The 22,148-nt window shown below is 39.7% G+C and overlaps 1 protein-coding gene across 1 annotated transcript in view; it reads right to left on the bottom strand.

The window, feature by feature from the left end:
• The window catches only part of IGF2R (insulin like growth factor 2 receptor), an 88,475-nt gene that overhangs the window by 4,759 nt on the left and 61,568 nt on the right, over nt 1–22,148 (bottom strand). Inside the window, exons 33-44 of the mRNA XM_074948713.1 lie at nt 21,768–21,893; nt 18,402–18,664; nt 17,072–17,281; nt 15,847–15,996; nt 12,103–12,264; nt 11,239–11,443; nt 10,626–10,772; nt 9,835–10,069; nt 8,503–8,639; nt 7,396–7,510; nt 5,205–5,351; nt 3,137–3,321 (exon numbers count right to left, since the gene is read on the bottom strand). Of these exons, the coding sequence (XP_074804814.1) occupies nt 3,137–3,321; nt 5,205–5,351; nt 7,396–7,510; nt 8,503–8,639; nt 9,835–10,069; nt 10,626–10,772; nt 11,239–11,443; nt 12,103–12,264; nt 15,847–15,996; nt 17,072–17,281; nt 18,402–18,664; nt 21,768–21,893 (2,082 nt within the window). The remainder of the gene's footprint in view (nt 1–3,136; nt 3,322–5,204; nt 5,352–7,395; nt 7,511–8,502; nt 8,640–9,834; nt 10,070–10,625; nt 10,773–11,238; nt 11,444–12,102; nt 12,265–15,846; nt 15,997–17,071; nt 17,282–18,401; nt 18,665–21,767; nt 21,894–22,148) is intronic.

Below are 22,148 nucleotides of genomic sequence, written 5' to 3'. Positions count from 1 at the left end.
GAGAGAGCAAGAGAAAAATGTATTCCTTCAGAATGTCTGTCTAAATTTACTTCTGCAATGTTTAGGTTATGATTACTCATAGCATCCCTTTGAGAAAAAAAAAAAGTGTTACACTCAGGCTATCAGGCAGGAATATATATAAGAGAACCCTTCTAGAATTACTAATATTTTGCCTACTTTTTCCCCAAAAACTCCTAACTGGGAGTGTTATACTCCTTATGTTCATCCAACAAATATAAAATCCAATATGCAATTTGATAACGTTTTTCTGAATTCTGGAGAACATGAAACAATTCGCACCAATGACATCCACTGAGTGCTATCTGCTATTCGAGGTTTTGGGAAAGCATGGATGTAAATCTCTGTTGGAATGGAAGGAGGGTTTTTAGTTAGAGGGGGGAGGAGCAGGAGGCGGCGGAGGATCAGCAAATCAGGCCTTATTTTCGTGCAGTGATGAACAAGGCCCAATGCTTACTTCAGCAAGCATTTCTTGCTTGTGTGAGCACAAATCAGGATTTAGGCATGCACATCTAGAGGCACCCAATACTCAAGTATTCTATGGGTATGTCTACACTACGAAATTAGGTCGAATTTATAGAAGTCGGTTTTATATATTCGAGTGTGTGTGTGTCCCCACAGAAAATGCTCTAAGTGCATTAACTCAGCGGAGTGCTTCCACAGTACCGAGGCTAGAGTCGACTTCCGGAGCATTGCACTGTGGGTAGCTATCCCACAGTTCCCGCAGTCTCCGCTGCCCTTTGGAATTCTGGGTTGAGATCCCAATGCCTGATGGGGCTAAAACATTGTCGCGGGTGGTTCTGGGTACATATCATCAGGCCCCCGTTCCCTCCCTCCCTCCCTCCGTGAAAGCAAGGGCAGACAGTCGTTTTGCGCCTTTTTTCTTGAGTTACCTGTGCAGACGCCATACCACGGCAAGCATGGAGCCCGCTCAGCTCACTGTCACTATGTCTCCCGGGTGCTGGCAGACGCGGTACTGCATTGCTACACAGCAGCAACCCATTGCCTTGTGGCAGCAGACGGTGCAACAGGACTGGTAACAGTCATCGTCATGTCTGAGGTGCTCCTGGTTGCCTGTGTGAGGTCGATCAGGAGCGCCTGGGCAGACATGGGCGCAGGGACTAAATTTGGAGTGACTTGATCAAGTCATTCTCTTTAGTCCTGCAGTCAGTCCTATTGAACCATCTTATGGTGAGCAGGCAGGTGATACGGATTGCTAGCAGTCCTATTGCATCATCTTCTGCCGGGCAGGCAAGAGAGGAGGATGGCTAGCAGTCCTATTGTACCATCTTCTGCCGAGCAGCCATGAGATGTGGATGGCATGCAGTCCTTCTGCACCGTCTGCTGCCAGCCAAAGATGTAAAAGATAGATGGAGTGTATCAAAACAAGAAATAGACCAGATTTGTTTTATACTCATTTGCAAACCCCCCCCCCCCCGCCCCGCCGTCTAGGGGACTCATTCCTCTAGGTCACACTGCAGTCACTCACAGAGAAGGTGCAGCAAGGTAAATCTAGCCATGTATCAGAGGCCAGATGAACCTCCTTGTTCCAATAAGAACAATAACTTAGGTGCACCATTTCTTATTGGAACCCTCCGTGAAGTCCTGCCTGAAATACTCCTTGATGTAAAGCCACCCCCTTTGTTGATTTTAGCTCCCTGTAAGCCAACCCTGTAAGCCGTGTCGTCAGTCGCCCCTCCCTGCGTCAGAGCAATGGCAAACAATCGTGCATCTGAGTTGAGAGTGCTGTCCAGAGCAGTCACAACAGAGCACTCTGGGATAGCTATCTGAGGCCAATACCGTCAAATTGTGTCCACAGTACCCCAAATTCAACCCGGCAAGGCCGATTTAAGCGCTAATCCACTTGTCAGGGGTGGAGTAAGGAAATCGATTTTAAGAGCCCTTTAAGTCAAAATAAAGGGCTTCATCATGTGGACAGGTGCAGGTTTACATCGACTTAAAGCTGCTAAATTTGACCTAAGTCCTAGTGTAGACCAGGGCTATGTGTTAGAATACCTGGGGGGGGGGGGGGAGGGGGGTATCAAGCCCTCAATATCTGTTGTTGTATTCCTTGAATTCCGGTCAGCAAAAGCACTACAGAAAAAAAATATTGCATAACACTGGGTGTAAAGATGAAGGCCAAGAATTTTTTAGAGCCAGTTATGATTTTTGGGTGCTCAACTTGACATCTTGAAGGGGAAGGTGATTTTTGTAAAATACTGAGCACATGCCCTCTGAAAAGTAAAGCTCCTTAAGGTCTTGACCAAAGTATGGGTCACTTTTGAAAGTTTTGATCAAAGGCTCTGCTCCCAGTTTCAAACTCCAACGTAAATCCTGAGACTGAGATACTGCAAGGCAACTCCAGCAAGATCTTGAACACCCCTCATGTGTTAAAGATGGATGGATCGTTATTCTGTCACCCCTAGTATTCTAAAGCGGAAGTACAGGTTCTCTTTTTGCGCAGTGTAAGTGGTGGTGCACTCTTGATTGCCAGCAATACACAATGTAAAGAGAGATTAAGTAAGCAGTGATACTAATAACTAACTGTCTCCATGAAAACAGAGAGTCTTTGTATTGGTATTGTGTCCAGCGTGTCATGGCCTGTTTGGCAGTATTGACTAATAGAGGTGGTGTTGTAGCCAGGAGAGACACATTCACTTGAATATTATTTCAGGCAAGTTTTGTATCTGCAGGGGATGTGAAGGGTCCTGCCATAACGAACACTAAGTTTTATATACAATGCTTTATGCTGCAGAGCTCACCTGAGCTGTATTAAACCCTTTTCTGGGCTCACAGACAGTACAATCTATTGCTTATAGAGCATACATGCAAATGGGGATGGGGAGGAGAAGAGAAGCGTCTCGTTTTCCCCATCACTCCACCAATAATTTTTTTTCCTATAAGGAAAGTCAGTCATTTCTGCCTCCGTTATGCCACTCTTGCACTTAAATTGACAAACAGGAGATGGAAAGATTGAAGCCAGGAAGATAAATTCCAGCAGCCTTAACAGGAATATACTAGTACAAACGATAGTAAAAGCAGAAGTCTCACATTCTAGGAAGTGTCTACACTTGAAACCTTTCTGTGAGTTAATTCTAGTCAGTCAGTGAGGACTTACCTTGAACATAATATTTAGCTTTAGCAGAAGAGCCAACTTTCCTAACATAGGTACTTGTAGTTTTAATCTGGCATACATTGGCTCCAGAGCACTGTGGGTGTGCAGAGTCTGTTATACCAGAAAGTTGGATTTTATACACGTATTTGTCACCATTTGTCCGTATATCACCAGATGCGGTATATAATCTGAAAGCAAAAGCAACTTTACTACAAAGTCCAAATTTCTCAATTATGGGCAAGAACAAATATTGCATCAGCAGCAGCAACCGGATTTTAACAGATTTCCAAGCACATTTCTTATATTCTACAGTCAGAAAGGACAGATATTGGAAAAAATGTTCAACCCTTGGTACCTACAAGTTCACTCCCAAATCCATATGTAGGCACCAAAAGGTGCCTGATTTTCAAAAGATACTGAACACCTGCAGCTGCCATTGGCTTCAGTGGGATTTATAGGTGATCAGACCACTTATTTTGAGGCCTAACTATGGACTTAGGAGCATAAGTGGACTGGGCTGAAGTGTTGGTCATAAAATCCTGCATTCTGCCTGATCAGTAACTGCGGCAATATCCTCGCACTACTGACACCAATCCAGCATGTCCAAGAGTAATGGCTACCAACCACTTGTAATACATACATTTTATAGTTGTATCTACTGACATTACCGGAGAGTGTCCAAGTTTTGAGGTTTTTTAAAAAGGTGTTTGTTCCAGTACTCCTCTCCATTCTCAAGATTGATTTTTGAACAAGCCCACGCCCAGTTACCTTTCCAAGTCTGCTTTGGAATAAAGAACTATTTCCTACCTATCTGTTCCCCGTCCCACTCAATGACATTAGGCAGTAGAAAGCACTGCACATGGCAGGGCTGCCATGTGAATAGCTATACCAGTGCTTTTGCATGGCTATACCACTCCTACTCTCTTTAGTGCATGTTGGTGGTCTGTGACTCGGAGAAGCAATGCTTCTTCAACTGCCTTGCTTTCCCAACACACCATCGAATTATGAGGATATATATCTACATATCCATGCCACACACCCTGCATTGTTTACTTCATTGCCTTTTTTGAGCATGTTGTAAATCTGCTCTAAGCAGTTGCTTCTGTAGTTCTATTTTTTTTTTTTTTTAAAGATATATATTGGGGGGAAGGGATAGCTCAGTGGTTTGAGCATTGGCCTGCTAAACCCAGAGTTGTGAGTTTAATCCTTGAGGGGGCCATTTAGGAATCTGGGGCAAAAATTGGGGATTGGTCCTGCTTTGAGCAGGGGGTTGGACTAGATGACCTCCTGAGGTCCCTTCCAACCCTGATGTTCTATGACATGCACACTCGAGTCAGTCTTGAGGTCTAACATTCCTCCCTTCCCTGAGCCTCCTGTTGCTTTTAAGGTTTCCCATTTCAACCAACGACTCAATATTATACCTCTCCATGGTTAAAGCTTTGCACTATGGCCACCAAACTTCCTGCCTCAGCACTTGCAAGCAATTCTCCCTTACTGGCAATTTTTAAATAAAGTTTGGATGTCTTTCTAAAAAATCCACTGTAGGAATTATTTTGGGGAAATTCTACGGCCTGTGTTCTGCATGAGGTCAGACCACCATCAGCACAATGGTCTTTTCTGGCCTGGGAAGCTGTGAATGTATCATTACTGGAGTACAAAAGAGGTGCTACATAAAAACCAAAGTCACCATAATGGTTGAGTAAGAGTCTGACACAGTGGCTGAAGAAATAAACACTGGGCAAGATCAGGGGGTTGTTGTCTCTATCTTCTTGAGAGAGAGTTCTGCACACACTAGATGAACTCTTGATATCCGGTTTTAAAAAGGGCCTGACCCCGAGGGGTACTGAACACCTGGAGATGCACAGAACACCCTCAACCCTCATTGACTTCAGCAGGAAGAGAAAGCACTCAGCACGTTCCAGGATCAGGCCCCGAGTCAGTAGTTTGCGCACAACTGGTAAGTTACAGAAAGTTCATTAGCATGTGTGCTCCAAAGCCAGCCCATAGCAGTCAAAGTGGTGTGGTTTCAGTAGCCAAATTCAGTACACTATAGGAACATGCTTTTACTTACGTGTAATAAAGGTCACCCAGGCTGAAATTGTTCCCCGTTGTAGGATTAATAACCATCCCATTCACTATCTCCACTTCTTGCTGCTTCACAGCACAAGCTGCTCGAGTTCCCCATGTGATGTAGTATGTACAGTTTTCTTCATCAATCCTATCAAACACATAGGAAAGTAGAAACAAGTCATATTTGAGTGACGTGCTTGCTAGTCCGAAAACAATATAACTCACAGGGGGAAAGAAGGAGGAGGGGAAGATACTCATGACTTTCAACATGGTGTAGCCTATTGGTTCAGCAGGTAGAAACTTAATATCTGTGCTTATTTCTTGCATAAACTGATGACCAAGATCAAGATCACTGTTCTACCAGCCTTACTGAACTGCTTCCTAAGTCAATGGATTCAGAAGTCCAACAACAGGTAATTTACAGATTTTAAAAAGTGTAAAAAAAAATAAATAAAATAAATAAAAAATCAGAAAAACAGCTGCGTAAAGTTCCCAATGGCACATGCTGCATTTGAGATTTAAAGAAAAGAATAAGTAAAACTAATCAATAGCCTGGTTTGCTTTGGAAGGTTCACATTTTGCATATCACTGATCTTGGACAACAAACATGGCTGGTCAAGTTCCAGTCCCTGGCACCTGTGCTCAGTTTTCCTATCGCTACAGGGGAACATTTAATTCCCAGACAGAGCTGGGCCGTAAAGTTTGGCTCCAAACAAAGTCAGTGCTCAGCGGAGGTGTTCAGAGATTATGACTCTCATTAAATGAGAGCTTTTATACATAGAGTTTTGTCAGCTTTTACCATCGCACACACAAAACACATTTTAAAGTTAAAGTAACAGATTAAAATCATTTAAGAAACCTGCAGTTAGGCAACACTCTCTCTCCAAAACCTCTTTGGTAACATCAATAGCTAAAAATACTTGAGACGGATATAATTTGAAAAATCTAGAGAAAAAAACATTGAACAGATAATGGATATAGTGTAGCCACACCCACCTCAACAACAACAGATTCTCTGTTATGCTATCACATCTTTATTAGTTTGAAGGGAATGCCAAGATTTTAGCCCACACAAGCTAAAATAAATACTGAATAGAATTGCTGTTTATGAAAATGAACAAGTGGAAAGAGTCCAAAAGCCTCCAATCTCGTGTAAACAGATTGAGAATGTGTTCTGCACAATTACACACATTGAAGTCTGTCCGATTCTTAAATGGCTTTCTAGAGACTAAGGGGAAAAAAAAAAAAATCAGGCTATACATTTGCTGTTCCGGGGCAACCATCCAGTTCCTTTACTTGGAATTTACAGATCGCTGACCAGAAGCACAAAGTCCATGTTTATTAAGAACTTTCTGCATTTACTTTTAACAACATGTGAGTACAGCAGGCAGCTGTTTGTCCCATTGCTAGCAATTTTTCTGCTAGCATCCTCACATGTGTCACCATTGTTTTTGCTCTCCATAAGGTGCTAATGCCAGAGAACAAATGCGGAGGATCAAGACAATAAGAGGGATGCCAGCTAAGCTTTTCAAGCAGAATAGAAAATGTATAGTTACAGATTGGGAGAGAGGTTTGGTAATTGGGCTGAAAATTGATTTAACTGGCAAAATTTCTAAAACTTGCCACCTAAATCCTTATTTAGGCAAAAAAGTTTGGAAGTCTATTTTGTTCAATTTTTTTTTATTTGAGAGTAACTGACACTATTTTGAGGTCTGAACAGAAACTGCAAGTTAGAACCTATGGCTCAGATTCCCAGCACGACCATTGACTCACAGTATTACCTTGGTCAAATAACCTGTGCTGAGATTTTTGAAGGTGTGTAGGCACTGTTCCACCTCAACTATACATTGCCAACACTAAGTCACTTTTGAACATGAGACTTAGGCATTGAAACACTGAGTGAAGTAATACCTGTAAAAATCTGGGTCTTAAGCCCTCCATAAAATGGGCACAGTACCTCCCTCACTTTAGTGAGGGAGACTATGTTCCTAAAGCACTTTGAGATTCTTGGATGGAAGGTGCTATAGGACAGCAAAGTTAACATTCTAAGTTCTTATGCCAAGAATTTGGTTTTTGTGCATTTAGTATTGCATCCTTACAGCACAACGAAGCTGTTTCCACTACCTCTCTATCTTTCTCATAGACTGAAACGAGGAGGTCTAGTTAATATAATCAGAAGTCTCATTACTCACCTATGTAGCATGGGCTCACCAACTGTTTTTGCACATTTCAGTTCTATAATAGTTGTTGCTTTCTTGTTTTTTCTACATTCATGTCCACCTGAGTAACTAACAAGGACTTTACCATCTGAAAAAACAATCATTGAGAGACTCAGTTCTTTGTGTTCTGTAATCCTTTAAATAAAACTTTGCTTGTGACTGTGGTTATAAAAAAAGACTACTGCAATTTTAGGATTACAATCTAAATACCTAATCCCAGTGTTTTGATGGGCCCAGAGGTCAAATTACATCTTGTTACATCAGTACAAAAAAGCTAAAATTTAAAATCCTTCCAACCGTCCTTACCAAACAGTTTCCACCACACTCCCTCAAAAGAAACACTTCAGGTACAAATTTGTTCTGTCCTTTAAGGTTACTGATAATTTGCCTAGATAGTTCCATTTTACAATTTTAATATATCCCACATTCTCAAACAACAAATGAAAAACCCACGTTTGCAAGTAAGGCAAAGAGTATACGTGCATGAATTTTTCCCCCCTATTGGTTAGATTTTTTCCCAACCTTTAAAAAAGGCAAGGGATTTAAAAGTTAGCTGCAGATGCACTTTTGGAAGACAAGAGGAAAGATTCTTCTTTAAACCAAAGCATTGCAGCAGAGTAATTTTTCTTGCATTTTCTAAAACTGTCACTATCTCGTTTCCTTTAACTAGGATTTTAAACAAGAATCCTTGTTTAACAGAATGTATGTAGGTGTTGCTTTTTTAAAGTGAGCAAAGCACTTGGACATGTCCCACTGCTGGATACTTGATAGCAAAGTTGGGATTTCTCCTGAATAAAAAATGGCCTCAGAGAAGCTCAGCTATAACTAATTTTACTTCCTTTGGCCACTATCATAGCCTACATGTTACTCTGTTTTCAATGGAATTCTGGAAGAGTTTTTAAAAGCATATGTCATTAACTATTACTGCCATTTAAGATAAAAAGCTTAATTAACATGCAACAGATGTATTTACTGAAGCCTTTATGCAAGAGAGTTTCAGCATCACCACTAGATCCTCCCTATAAAAATAGGGATTTTGCAGCGGTCTATTGAAATAAGGATTCAAAAGGATTATTGAACCTGTCACATCCAGCTTCTGCGTATGTACAACTCCCAGAACCCGAACATCTCCATTTCGACTTTTACTGCAAATAGCAGCTCTTTCAGGGCAGCCTGTGGGTCCATTGTTTACTCTCTGACACAGATTCATGTAATACCTATCATAGGAGAAAAGAAAAAAAAATATTTATGCTGAATGAACAGGCACAAGGAAAGGATAAAGCATCATGAAATATTCTGTATTCAGAAATGTTGATTGTTGCTTAGTTTACATGAGAACTCAGTGGTTATTTTTACATGCTTCATTACCATAAAAGCTATCTGAATCCATTCGGGCAAACACAGAATGAGCCCCAAATGGCAGATTTTTTGCTTGCATTTCCAAATCAACTGATCTGATTCTTATTTTAAGATTTGTGTGCGTGTCATTCACCGTTCTCTAACATTAATTTACTAGATCAATTTTTTTTACTCATGTCAAGCTATATTTAGAAGAAAATTGGAGTTCCATTAAACACACAGAGAGAGCATTATGAAATTGTTAGTTTAACAGTACCTTAAGAGTGCTGGATTCATAAAGCCACACGTTTATAAAAAATGTGTTTTGCATTAAAATTGATTAGACAAAAAGTATTAATTGTAGTTAATTGAAAAGATGGTTTCTGGTAATGTTTTTCAACTTTTTAGAAAAAGTACAGCTCATCCTCTCCACTTTTACTTTATTCATAGAATGGAAAAGCAAAACAAAGTTCCAGCTTTCTCAGCTCAAGCTGGAAAAGTAAACACCAGCATTGACTCCACTGTCAAGACAAAGTAGCAGATGTATGGCCTGCCCTAAATAGATCATATTTATAAAACTTGATTTGATCTCAAAAAGCTAAACAGATTAAGAAAAAAGATATTCCCTTTAACTCATTAAAAGGGAGTATTCACCAATGCTATTTTTTATTATTTTAAATATTTTTTAAAATCTGATGTTTATTTTAAAATGCCATCATTTTTAATCCACCCAGTGCAAAGATACCCATTTGCGAAGAATGACTTTTCCCAGTTAGTTGGATGAGCAGCACCTTTCATTACAGCTTTCAATTTCCCAAATGCTAAAATGCACAGGATTACAGCCTTCAGTGAAGTCACAAGTTCACTAAAAAAATTCATGAAAGAGCTTTTCTCCAAATCACAGCCCTAAGTCAAACCAACTACCAAATGTAGACTATCAAATACTGAAAAACCAACACACACCTCTCCATACAACTCAATCTCAATCCATTGATGCATAAACTGCTGTGTAAAAAGCATCAAAATCTGAGGAAAAAAAACAAAGAAACAAACAAAAAAACAACCATCACTCACGCGATCCCGTTGTAATTAAAGAGCCATGATCCTGTCAGTGAGGAGAGCACTCTTAAATCGTAGGTTTTGTGCTTTTGGATGAACTTGCACTCCATCTTCTTTGGAGGACAAAGAAACTGTGTTTTCCATTCAAAGGTCACAGCACAGCCAAGTGTCTCGCTCAGGAGCTGAGGGTTCCCATTCCCAGCATTGTCATCGCACTTGAAAATAATAGTAGCTTCTCGATTCCCAGTTGCTATGTGGAGATACATTAATGGAGAGAAAAAACTCTTAAGGGGTTGTAACGTATGTGTGGACTGTGCAGTGTAATAATTATGACTCTAGACAGTAGTGGAGAACTGTTCTAAATCAAGCATAGCTTCTCATTAAAGAAATATGAACTTTTGTTTCTACCCCACCTATGTTAAATTCACATAATAGGCAGAACACAATCACTTTGATGTACCATTACTTTAGTTCATTAGGCTGATTAAAAAAAAATCAGTGTTTACTTTATCTCCAGCTTAATGGGAAAATCAACTATTAGGTAAAATAGTTTTCACCATTTTTTGACATTAGGGTTTTTGTTTTTTTAAATTGCACACTGTTCTCTCATGTTACAGTTTCTCATCATAAAGGACTTTTACCCACACAGCAAAAGTACTGGAGAGGAGGGAGGGAAAACAACACACACACAAAATGATCCTCGTACTGCAAGAGCCATGTAAAAAGAGCCTTGGTTTAAACTGAGAATCAGGCTCAATAGAGACACCCATCATTTCATATCTCCAGTAAATGAAGTTCTTACTAACCATTTCCACAAAATCCCCCTTTTCCATCTTTGTCATAGTCCTTAGTTGTGGCACACCATCGCTGTTTTTCTTCATCCACAATACAGTCCTCATAGCTCTGGCCTTTGTATTTGAAGGGGAATACGCAAAGCTCACCTTTTTCAGTCACTGTAAATGGAGGTGACACCCCTTGAGACATATGCTCTGTAGTTACCATGTGTAATGCCAGGCAATAAATCAACAGCAGTTTATAATTCGACATTTTGTAATCGGTTCTGTTTTAAAAATCCATCAGCCCAGCATTCAGGCACAAACACAGAAACATCAAGTCTAAATGCAATCAAAGATGACCTTGCAAAGAGATACACAGTTTAACTTTCTGGGCAAACAGCTAGGGCCTTCATTGAGCCATTACAAACTGACATATGTAGCAAAGGGTGTATTGAACATAGGTAAATAACTTCATTGCAGAGGTCAGTAATAGAGCATAATGTTTTATGTTTTTAAGGTAATTAATTATACATCTTCCTATTGCTAAACTGTTTTTTCCTGGCAGTTTTTCGGCTGCTCCGTGTCCTAATGGGACCAGACCATTTTTTATGTAAATTACCTACAGCCAGTTACAGGATCTCACCTGGAGGGCACCGATCACCCCCGGTATACTGCAGAATGACCGTTTCATCCTGATGCCTGTAATCCATTTTCATTTCCTTTAGGGTTCCAAATGAAGTGACACTATTTTCAGAGACCAGGCACACTGCCCCATCTCTGCATTTTCCCCGGGGCACATCTGCTTCAGCACACACCCCAACATGGTAACTGTTGGATCCAGAAGATACCTGTAGAGGCATCCACAAGAGAATCGTATGTCACTAAGATAAAACACTCTAGAGCCCAACAGTCAATACTCTGAGAATTACCCACGTCCTTTATATACTTGAAGTCTTTAAAAAGTTTAGACGACAGGGATTGGACATTATTTTACAGAAAATCGTTTTAAGACCATAGGGAAGAAATACACCCTACAGTTTAAAGTTTTATTGTACTGAGCCACATTAATAGGTCAGCCTTGCAAAACTCAATAATATTACTGTAGCACCCAGGAGGTTTTATGAAAATTGATTGGCCTGTGCACAAACATCCATTTTTTAAAATTACAATGCCTAATAACGGAAAAGTTAACGATGCTTCCTCACTGGGGGGGAAAAATACCCCAGACAAGTAGAATTTTGCACATCTAGTAATAAGCATTTTATGAGAGAAGGACTAGAGCTACTAATACGTAGTTTTGTCTCCACCATAGGGCTGCCGTCTGGAACAGCACCATAACTTAACACTAGTGGCTCTTGGAGATGGCACAAAAAAGTAATGCACATGCCTCTTCATCTCAATTTCCTCAGTTCACATGACTTATTCAAATGAATATTACTGCTTTGGTTTCAACGTAGGCTATTCCCCACTTCTGATAACAATAGCCCCAACACTGTGTCAATGTTACCTTATATGAGCGTCCAGAAAGGCTGGACAAGTTAAAAGTGTAGTTTAACTGCTCATCAGTCACAGAGCAGCCCAGCATGTCCACTTTATCCGGACACACTAGAGGAGTACCCCACTCGAACACGAAACTGCAGTCAGATTTTCGTATCATGTTTGGCTTGCCCTGTTACAAAACACAGCAAAAGCATTACAATGAACTCTGTGTGGGTTTAATTATTTCTAGTTATCTTTGGGGGGGAGGGAGGGGAGCAGGAGGAGAGAAGACTCCTGATGGCAGGGCTGTTTTTATTAACTCCTTGGCTCAGGACTACCACCAGTACAAAATGGTAAGATGTCACAGTCATCAGCAACAAATTATTCCATCATATCACCCATTTTCATGCCTTTCTAGAGCTGTGTGGAAGACAGAAATGCTGTTTTGCGAAGTATTTTGAGATTCCAAATTTTAGCTTTGTTTCATATCAGAACAAAAACTGGAAGTTTGAAAATTCTCCAGAGGAAAATTCAGGGTGTTTTTTTAAAGTTTTGTTTAGAGTTTGACTTTTGTTTTATATTCTTCTTCGATTCCTATCTGTCACTTCAACAGCAACAACAGGGCTGAATGAAGTCTTTCCACCACTTCCTGTCGTGTACTAGCTTCACAACTTTGTTCAGAACCTCTGTTCTACACCATATCTATCCAGCGCCTTCTTGGTTCCTTGCACTCTGGGGTGGATAGCCATGCATTGCATCCTTTCCGGGTCTATCCTTAACTTGCATCCAAATCATTATAGTTGTTTTTCTTGACTCGTCTGTAACAGCATTATTTCTTGCCCTAATCATTTTCTCATATTCTTTTCTTATCTTCTTGCCCTAATCATCTTTTTTTGTTTGTTTCCCACTGCCTTGAACCTCTCAGTATTTCCCTCAGCCAGGTCATTTCTATATAGTCAAAATCTTTCATTCATCAGCCTTCCTCATACTCCAGCATTTCAACCTGTACAGCAGTATCGGCATGATAGTGGTCTCATGTACATGGATTTTTGTATTTATTGAAATGTCTTTAGCCTTCCAGATCTTGCAGAGAGTTTTCTGAACTCTGTAGCAGCAAGTCCGATTCTTCATTTTATGGCACCTTCACAATTCCCATTTTTCAGTACTAGTCCTCCAAGGCACACACATGTTCCCACTTGTTCCAGTTCTGTGTCTCTCTGAGTTTGATCTTTACCGCTTCCTCTTGTCTTCTAATTGCCATAACTTGTTTTATAATTCTAATACATTATATATAATAAATAAAGAGTTTAAGAGAAAGTAGTTCCAAAAAAAAATTTAAAAAAAATTGAAATGTTCTGATAATGCTGAAATGTCCCATTTTGACATTTTTGGAACTTTTCACTTTTGGTCCTAAACAAAATTTTGGAGAAAGACAGTTACAGAAAAGCATTTTGACAGAAAAATATCTCCACCAATGTTTTTCTGACCAGCTTTAGTCTTTATTAGGGCTGTGAAGCGATTAAAAAATTAATTGCGATTAATCGCGTTGTTAAACAATAGAATACCATTTATTTTAAATTATTTTTGGATGTTTACTACATTTTCAAATATATTAATTTCAATTACACAGAATACAAAGTGTACAGTGCTCACTTTATATTTGTTTTTCATTACAAATATTGTACTGTAAAAAATAGAATTTTTCAATTCACCTCATACGAGTACTGCAGTGAAATCTCTTTATCATGATAGTGGAACTTACAAATGTAGAATTATGTACAAAAACCCTGCATTCAAAAACAAAACAATGTAAAAACTTTAGAGCCTACAAGTCCACTCAGTCCTACTTCTTGGTCAGCCAATCATTCAGACAAACAAGGCTGGTTACAATTTGCAGGAGATAATGCTGCCTGCTTCTTGTTTACACAGTGTCACCTGAAAGTGAGAACAGGATTTGGATGGCACTGTTGTAGCTGGGGTCGCAAGTTATTTTTGTGCCAGATGCACTAAAAATTCATATGTCCCTTCATGCTTCAACCACCATTCCAGAGGACATGCTTCCATGCTGATGATGGGTTCTGTTTGATAACAATCCAAAGCAGTGCAGAGACCTGATGCATGATCATTTTCATCACCTAAGTCAGATGCCACAAGCAGAAGGTTATTTTCTTTTTGGTGGTTTGGGTTCTATAGTTTCCGCATCAGAGTGTTGCTCTTTTAAGACTTCTGAAAGTATGCTCCACACCTCATCCCTCTCGGATTTTGGGTGGCAGTTCAGATTCTTAAATCTTGGGTCGAGCGCTGTAGCTATTTTTAGAAATTCACATCGGTACCTTTTGCATTTTGTCAAATCTGCTGTGAAAGCGTTCTTAAAAAACAAACGTGCTGGGTCATCATCCGAGACTGCTATAACATGAGATATATGCAGAATGAGGGTGAAACAGAGCAGGAGACGTACAATTCTCCCCCAAAGAGTACAGTCACAAATTTAATTGACGCATTACTTTTTTCTTTTTTTTAAAAGAAGCATCATCAGCATGTCCTCTGGAATGGTGGCCAAAGCATAGACAGGGCATACGAATGTTTAGCATAAAACACCTTGCAATGCTGGCTACAAAAGTGCCATGCGAACGCCTGTTCTCACTTTCAGGTGATATTGTAAATAAGAAGCAGGCAGCAGTATCGCTCATCAATGCGAACAAACTTGTTTGTCTTAACGATTGGCAGAATAAGAAGTAGGACTGAGTGACTTGTAGGCTCTGAAATTTTACACTGTTTTGTTTTTGAGGGCAGTTATGTGGCCAAAAAAATCCACATTTGCAAGTTACTTTCATAATAAAGAGATTGCACTTCAGAACTTGTATGAGATGAATTGAAAAATACTGTCTTTTGTTTCTTTTTTACAGTGCATATATTTGTAAACAAAATATAAAGTAAGCACTGTGCACTTTGTATTCTGTGTTGTAGTTGAAATCAATATTGAAAATGTAGAAAAACATCCAAAAATATTTAATAAATTTCAATTGGTATTCTATTGTTATAAATGTGATTAATCGCAATTAATTTTTTTTAGTTAATCGCATGAGTTAACTATGATTGACAGCCCTAGTATTAATATAAAATGTGTATTTTTAAATGTAACCGAACACCTATATTAGAAGAACATTTAAGATGTATTACATTTCCTGTCCTGAGTGCCTAACCAGGCAGCTTTAACATTTCATAACAAGGTATCTTTGGTCTTTAAATCGGGGAAAAATGGCACACAGGGTACAAAGGAAACATTCAAATAAATTCTAACGTTTTCGTCCAAGAGGCAAAAAATTCCACTCCTTCCTTTTGGTACAGGGCTAAGGCTGATCAGAGACAGTATTAAGAAGAAGTTTAATGTTAACAGTAAGCTACCACTAAACTAAACTAATTAACTCAGCAAAGTCTCAGATAGCTTGCAACTTGCGTAACTTGCCGCCTGCCTAAAAATATGTATCTTAAAATAACTGAACAAAGGACTAATTTTCTTTCAGGCCATAAAATGCGAGCTATCTTCTGAAGCAAAACATGCTTGCTGTCTTTTCATGAAGTACTTTTTTCCCCTCCCCCTCCCCTTCTTACTAGTTTTGGTTGGAGTTTAAAATAGAAATTCACTACGGAAGAGCCAAGTTTATACTATCTCATTGGTTACTTCCCATTTTGCAATACACTTCATATTGTTCCTTTTCCTACACTAAACAAATATGTATTTTCACTGTAAAATATAAAAAAAGTTTCTTACCAGATTTGTTCCTCTTTTACAGTGGAATACAATAAGAGAGTTGTAGTTGAACATTTTGTCTTCTTCACAAGGAGTTGTGCTGTTAAAAGTGATATAAACTTCATTTATAGCGGAATTTATTTTTGGAGGTTCAGTGATGCGACCAATATCCTAAATGAGCAAAAACATTGATTAATGACAGCATATTAAATACTACAGCCCCAGTTTTCAGATGAGCCAAGTAGCTGCATCTTCCATTGACTTAAGTGAGAACAGAGGTACTGAGCACCTCTGAAAATCATGCCCTATAACAACTGCTCTCCTTGGATGTACTCTGATTAGATCTTAAAACAGAAGATGACCACTCACTATGATAAATGGGTAAGCTTGAAAAAAATAGCACAAACAAAATTTCACATCTTGTGTGCAAGATGTGTTAGGCCAAGAAAGAGTGCTGTTTTCAAAACAACAAACGGGTTTCTTATAAGCCATCATGGAAGCATCCAAAGTCTCAAGTAAAGAAATTTTGTCATTTAAAATACTAGCTTCATTTGCTCACAGCCTTTACAAAAATGTGCATCAAGAGTCAGTAAGTTAATCTTCACTAAGATTCAGCAAGAGAAAACTTCAACATCCCTAGCAACCTTCCTTATGGTGGGGAGTTACCATCACCTTCAAATCTGATTTCACCTTCAACTGTTGCTTTGCAAACCATGATATCTGGTAGTCAAGTGTTCACAAGGTTTTGAAGGTAATTCACCTGTAGTTACATTTCACTACACACTGGGACACATACCGCTTCACATTTAGGACACACTATTAATTTTATGGCTAGCATCTTTTCTCCACCATATACAGGCGGTTACTTAAAAGCTTTCTGCTCACCAATCCAAACACTTAGTAGGTACTGCTAAATATAAACCACGAATGAGACATGTTTGGCTAACATTTTGGGTCTATCCCAGTGTGAGCTGTCGGTATATATCACAGGAGACAGAAGTCTGCAATGCCAGTGGATCTTTCCAACTCAGAGGATAGCCATGGGGACATAAGACGTGGACACAGCTTGGGGAAAAGTGACAAATGATGTGATGGGTCAGGATTTTGCAGATGTAGTTTTAATCAACCTTTCCCCCAAAACTCATAATCAGACCAGTTTCATTGGGGTAAGAGGTGTTCTTCAAAGGAGTTTTCAGAGTTACAGGATCTCAAAATATTTCAGTGCTGATAGTTACACTGTACTTACTATGGGGGGTCCAGTAACAGGAACCATGCAGACAGCCGCTCCAGGTGGGCAGTTGACATCTGCGATTGGATTCAGAGGCTCACAGATGTTAATATAGAAATCTGGAGTGAGGTCAGTAAAATCATCATCAAATGCCTCATAATAACCAGTTCGATGAATCAGAGGGGAGAGGTCAATAACTGAGCTGCCATTCATCACGGAGCATTTCACCTGTTAGAAAACAAATGTGATGCCTTTATGGGAACTGTTTATTATGCAATGATACTTCCTTTTCTCCCTCTGGCCAGAGTTAATTTCAAGTGGGATTAAATTTCAAATTCAATTTGGAGAGCCTCTGAGTAAAACTGCATTTGTTGCTTTTTGCTTAGCTACTGACAGTAATCTACATAATTTATATTTGTTAGAGGAAATGGGATTTTATTACTTAATGTTTATGACTTAGGGCCCAGGTTTGCCACTAAGAAAAAGAGAAATGAAGCATTGGTGTGTAATTTCTTAGTGAAGATAGCCATAAAAATGTCTCAAAGGGTCAGCAAACTCAGCAGCAATCTCGAAATCAGTCCTGGAAGTACACTTCAAGTACAGTATTTAAGCCATTTAATTCCAATCCAGTAATTTTTTCTTCATTGTACAATCGAGTACACTTGTTCTCGTCTTGTTTATACTTTCTGGCACCAAGAGAATCAGAGAGTTTCTACGTTTCTCAAATCATATGAACGTTTTGGGGTTTTGAATGGTAGCTAGGAAAAAAGCAACAACTGCGAAATGTGTCAGATTCATGGACTTCTAAGGCCAGAAGGGACCATTATGATCATCTAACCTGATCTGTGTAACAAGCCACAGAGCCTCACCGTGAAATTCCTGCAACAGGCCCATAACTTCTATTTCAGCTATGGCATATCTTTCAAGACAAAGATACTCAATAGTGAAATGAGTTAGCTTACAAGCTATCAAAGTGTGTCACATTAACTCAGAGGTTAACATCTGAAAATGCCTTTTCTGTTCTTGTTAAGAGTACTCTCAGATTGGTCAATAAGCACCAAAACTAGAAATCCTTTGCTTACAAGTACTACCTGGTAGCAGACTTGTACCTTTTACTGTAAACACAAATTATACTCTCTGCACTTATTGCTAAAAAGACACTTCTGCTATGAACTTCTTTATAAGTTAGGGTACTACACAAGAGGAGACCTTTCCCTTGAAATGTAGAATTTTAACCACCACCACTTTTGCCACAGCAGGACAATGCTAACAAGAAGCAAAATGTTTTCCACTGTACTGTGTCTGTGGTTTCTGTATCAAAAAGAGAGATGTTTGTTGCTTCTCTTACCTCCGCCTCACAAGCTAAAGAAGTATGCCAAGAAAAGTAATGGGTGCATGTCCTCTCATCAAAGGACAAAAGCACAGGTTGGCTACCAGCCCCAGCATCAGACTTGCACACAAAGCTAAAATAGCTTGTGTGTTTCAATTCAGAGTTTGCAGGACAGGGATCTCCCCCAGAGTAGACAAGTTTCAACAGCTGATCCTCATAAATCAACATTTTGCTCAGTCTTCCAGCATTAATTGGCTTCTGATCACCAATGATGCAGGCACCTAAATTAAGTAAAATGGGGACAAACGTTATTGGCTAGGAAAGAAAATGAATAATCTGATCGTACCGTGTATTGGTATGGTAAATTACAATTGTTCCGTAAATCTTACAGTGGTCTTAAACTACGACTAAAAGTGTTTTGAATTACTACTTTTTTCCCTAAACGAGGCTTACAATTTTTAAATTTTTCCAATTTAAAAAACCCCCTCTCAACATGGTATCAACTACTTGCACCACTATGTTTAAATATATCTAAAAATGGAGTGGTGGCTGCAGAACAGGGAAAAGTTTTAGTATAGCTACTCCTAGTGCTCACCACCCACTCCTCATCTCCCCGCAAACATTCACAACTAGCCATGTGCCTCTTTTAAACTATAAGGGTGCAAAGAACATTAACCACTGAAAAACTGGAAACGGACTTTTTGTCTAAGATGAAATAAGGTAGGTTACTTGTCCATTTGATGGGTGTTAAACCCTTTGGGTATTAGTATCTCTTTATATTACAGAGATCACTATAAATTACCCAAAGCAGTTACAGACAGACAACATTTGAAGTGATGGTGTAACTGTCCTCCTTTGTGGAATTACACATTTATCTGGCAGACTGCAAGAGCTCTGACGGGGTACTACTGTAGCCACTATGGGTCAGAATATGGAGCCACACAGAGTAGCAGAGGCCATCATACCAGACACGCTGTAATACTTAGCCATAAATGGATCCGTGAAGTGTGGACCATCAGTGTTGGTTCCCTTTTCAATTCTAGGAGAGCGGTTTTTGTCTCATTGACTAAAGATTGTTTGGGAGAGGAGAGCTGTACCTCCCCGCCCCCCCCCCCCATAAGAATCCCACAGTTCTCTCCTTTTGAAAAGATAAACACCCATTTTTTCCATGGTCTGTGTGTATAAAACATCCTCACTGCATTTTCCACTTTATGCATCCGATGAAGTGAGCTGTAGCTCACAAAAGCTTATGCTCAAATAAATTGGTTAGTCTCTAAGGTGCCACAAGTACTCCTTTTCTTTTTGCGAATACAGACTAACACGGCTGCTACTCTGAAACCTACATGGTAGATAATTCCTTACCTATTACTGTAGGTGACACTTAATAGGAGAGAAGAACACTGTCAGTCTTCTAGACCAGATTAATCTGCTACATAAAGAGTTAAACATCCTCTTATTAGGTCACCACTGGAGGTTTGATTTAGGGATGGGATTAATACCTAGTGTGGATTACATTTATACTAAATGCACTAAATTAGTCCTGGGGGAATTCTGTGTTACTGCGTGCGTGCATATTTAATAGATTTCTATTTTTTCATGCAGAAAAAAAGCTTCTGCCAAAATGTTGCTGCAGTTCTGCCTTTTTCCCCACCAGAGGGCGCTGTGGCGATAGAACAAAGTTGCTGCTTCCCGCAGCAAGGGAAGAGAGAGCTGCCTTCGCAGTGCTTGTCAGGTCCGGTCAGGAGACGGGGCTATGGCGTGCTGGGGGAGGGGGTTAGACAGGGGCTCATAAGGGCCGGGAGGGTGCACAGACATATGGGGAAGGGGGGAGGGCACAGAGAACAAGGGGACAGAGGCAGATGTGCCTGACTGAATGGGAGAGGCTAGGTGTCAGCCAGGGTCTGCATGGGGGAAGCTCCCTAACAATCCCTCCCCGCACCTTCCAAAAAACCTGTTCCATACTTTCCCCACCCATACCCAACAGCCCTCCAAGTTCACACCCAGGCTCCTTCCCAGCAATTACTTCCCTCTCCCTCAGCTCCTCTGTTTCCCCCGACTCCCCCAAGCCTTTGCACTGCTTTGGAGGGGTGCGGGAAATACAGTTCTGTATTGCCGTTTAAATCAATTATTACTCAGAGTTCCGTATTAATATGCCTAGTAAGGAATCTATTTGTCAAAAAACATTTCCTGAATCTTTTTTGTGGTCTGTATTGTTACAGACATACTTGCTGACAGCTATTTTGAAATAAAATGACCAAAAATAATTGAAACTGGTATGATTATATTGTGTTATTCTGACAAAATATGCAGAATTTGAAAATATTGTGTGCATATTTTTTAGGCACAGAATTCCCCCAGGTGTAACTAAATGCACCAGCAGAAGTGCTCTTCAATCTAATGATAGCCAATATGCCTTGTAACTGGTTTCCTAACATACAGGAACGTGCATTTATTTCCTTAAATTTGAGTGCAGTTTGAGGTTGTTGGAATAAGGGTCACAATATATATCTAAGGGGTCTCTTTCTTACAGTTTGGCAGCACTTGTATAACATGCATGTCAATAAAGTCTCACTGAATTGAAATGAAGGAGTCACAGCTGCTTCTTTAATAGTTTGGCTGAATAAATGTAAATGGATTATATTGGTGACTGTTGCATGTCGCTCCACAACTTAGAACAGTTTAATGGAGTTTCTGCTGTTTATTTTTCGCAGTGTTTCTGGTCAGTTTTGCAATCAGCTGTTTATAAGTGATAGGAAGGGGGGGAAAGGTTTAATTTTCTTAAAGAGAAGCGGATTTCCATCTTCTGGGAACCAAACCATATCTTTTGTTCCAAGTGCCAAGTGTTTTGGTTTTTGTTCTTTTAAGACAGAGTGCTCAATGTCAATTCCCAAGTCTTGCCACAAGCAGAGACCCATAGTGTGCTGCCTGCACATGCCCAGAGGCTGAGAACTTTGGAGAATTCCACAAAGGACTGGCCCTATTCCCTGTTTACAGCCAGATCTACGGGTCTGTCTCCGTGGTCCAGAGAGAAGGGCTTCTGTTCAGATAGGGACTGGGGAATAACCCTCACTTCTCCAAGACAAATGTTGTCCATTTCTAACTCCATTCCTAATGTTTTACATTTCTTACGATTGTCAAGATTTTTTTTTTTTTTAAACCAGTGAGTCCCAGCCAGGCTACCTCTATCGCCCCCACGTATTAATGCGTTATATTCCACTATCTCCTGCCACTTGTATGTTTTGGTGTTTAATACTGTGAGGAAAAATAGGTTTTTCTTTAGGCAGAGAGTTTCACTGACTGATCTATTGTTAGTGATGTGGCATACTATATTCAAGCACAGAAGGCAAATTCAGAAAAAAAGCAAACAAAACAAAAAAAACTTACCAACCCCACTACCACATGGGCTTTTAGCTTCGTTACAAACACTTAACTTAAGTGTTCTACTTCTCTTGCTGTCATAGATAGTGTAGCCAGACTCTCTCTTTAAAGAATTTAGGTCAAAGAGATGGCCTGCAGGGAGAACAAGCAAGAATTTACTCCTTTTGCAGAATCAAAATAAATAAAATTGAGTCAAACAATGGCTTTTTAAAGAGATGCTTAAGAATGATAGCCCAGCACTCTCCCAACTCCACAGGATGCCTACCAGTTTTGACAATTATTTGCCTTTTAAGCTACTTAAGAGGAATCCAATACTGGGATTTTCTGAGGCAACAATCTGTTCAGGGTCTGCCAGTAGCATTCATGATAGACCAAGCATCTCCAAGA

Source organism: Natator depressus, chromosome 3 (assembly GCF_965152275.1).
Source record: "Natator depressus isolate rNatDep1 chromosome 3, rNatDep2.hap1, whole genome shotgun sequence".
Classification (NCBI taxonomy): Eukaryota; Metazoa; Chordata; order Testudines; family Cheloniidae; genus Natator; species Natator depressus.
Note: the sequence above shows the minus strand (reverse complement) of the source record. Positions and strands in the feature narration are given on the sequence as shown.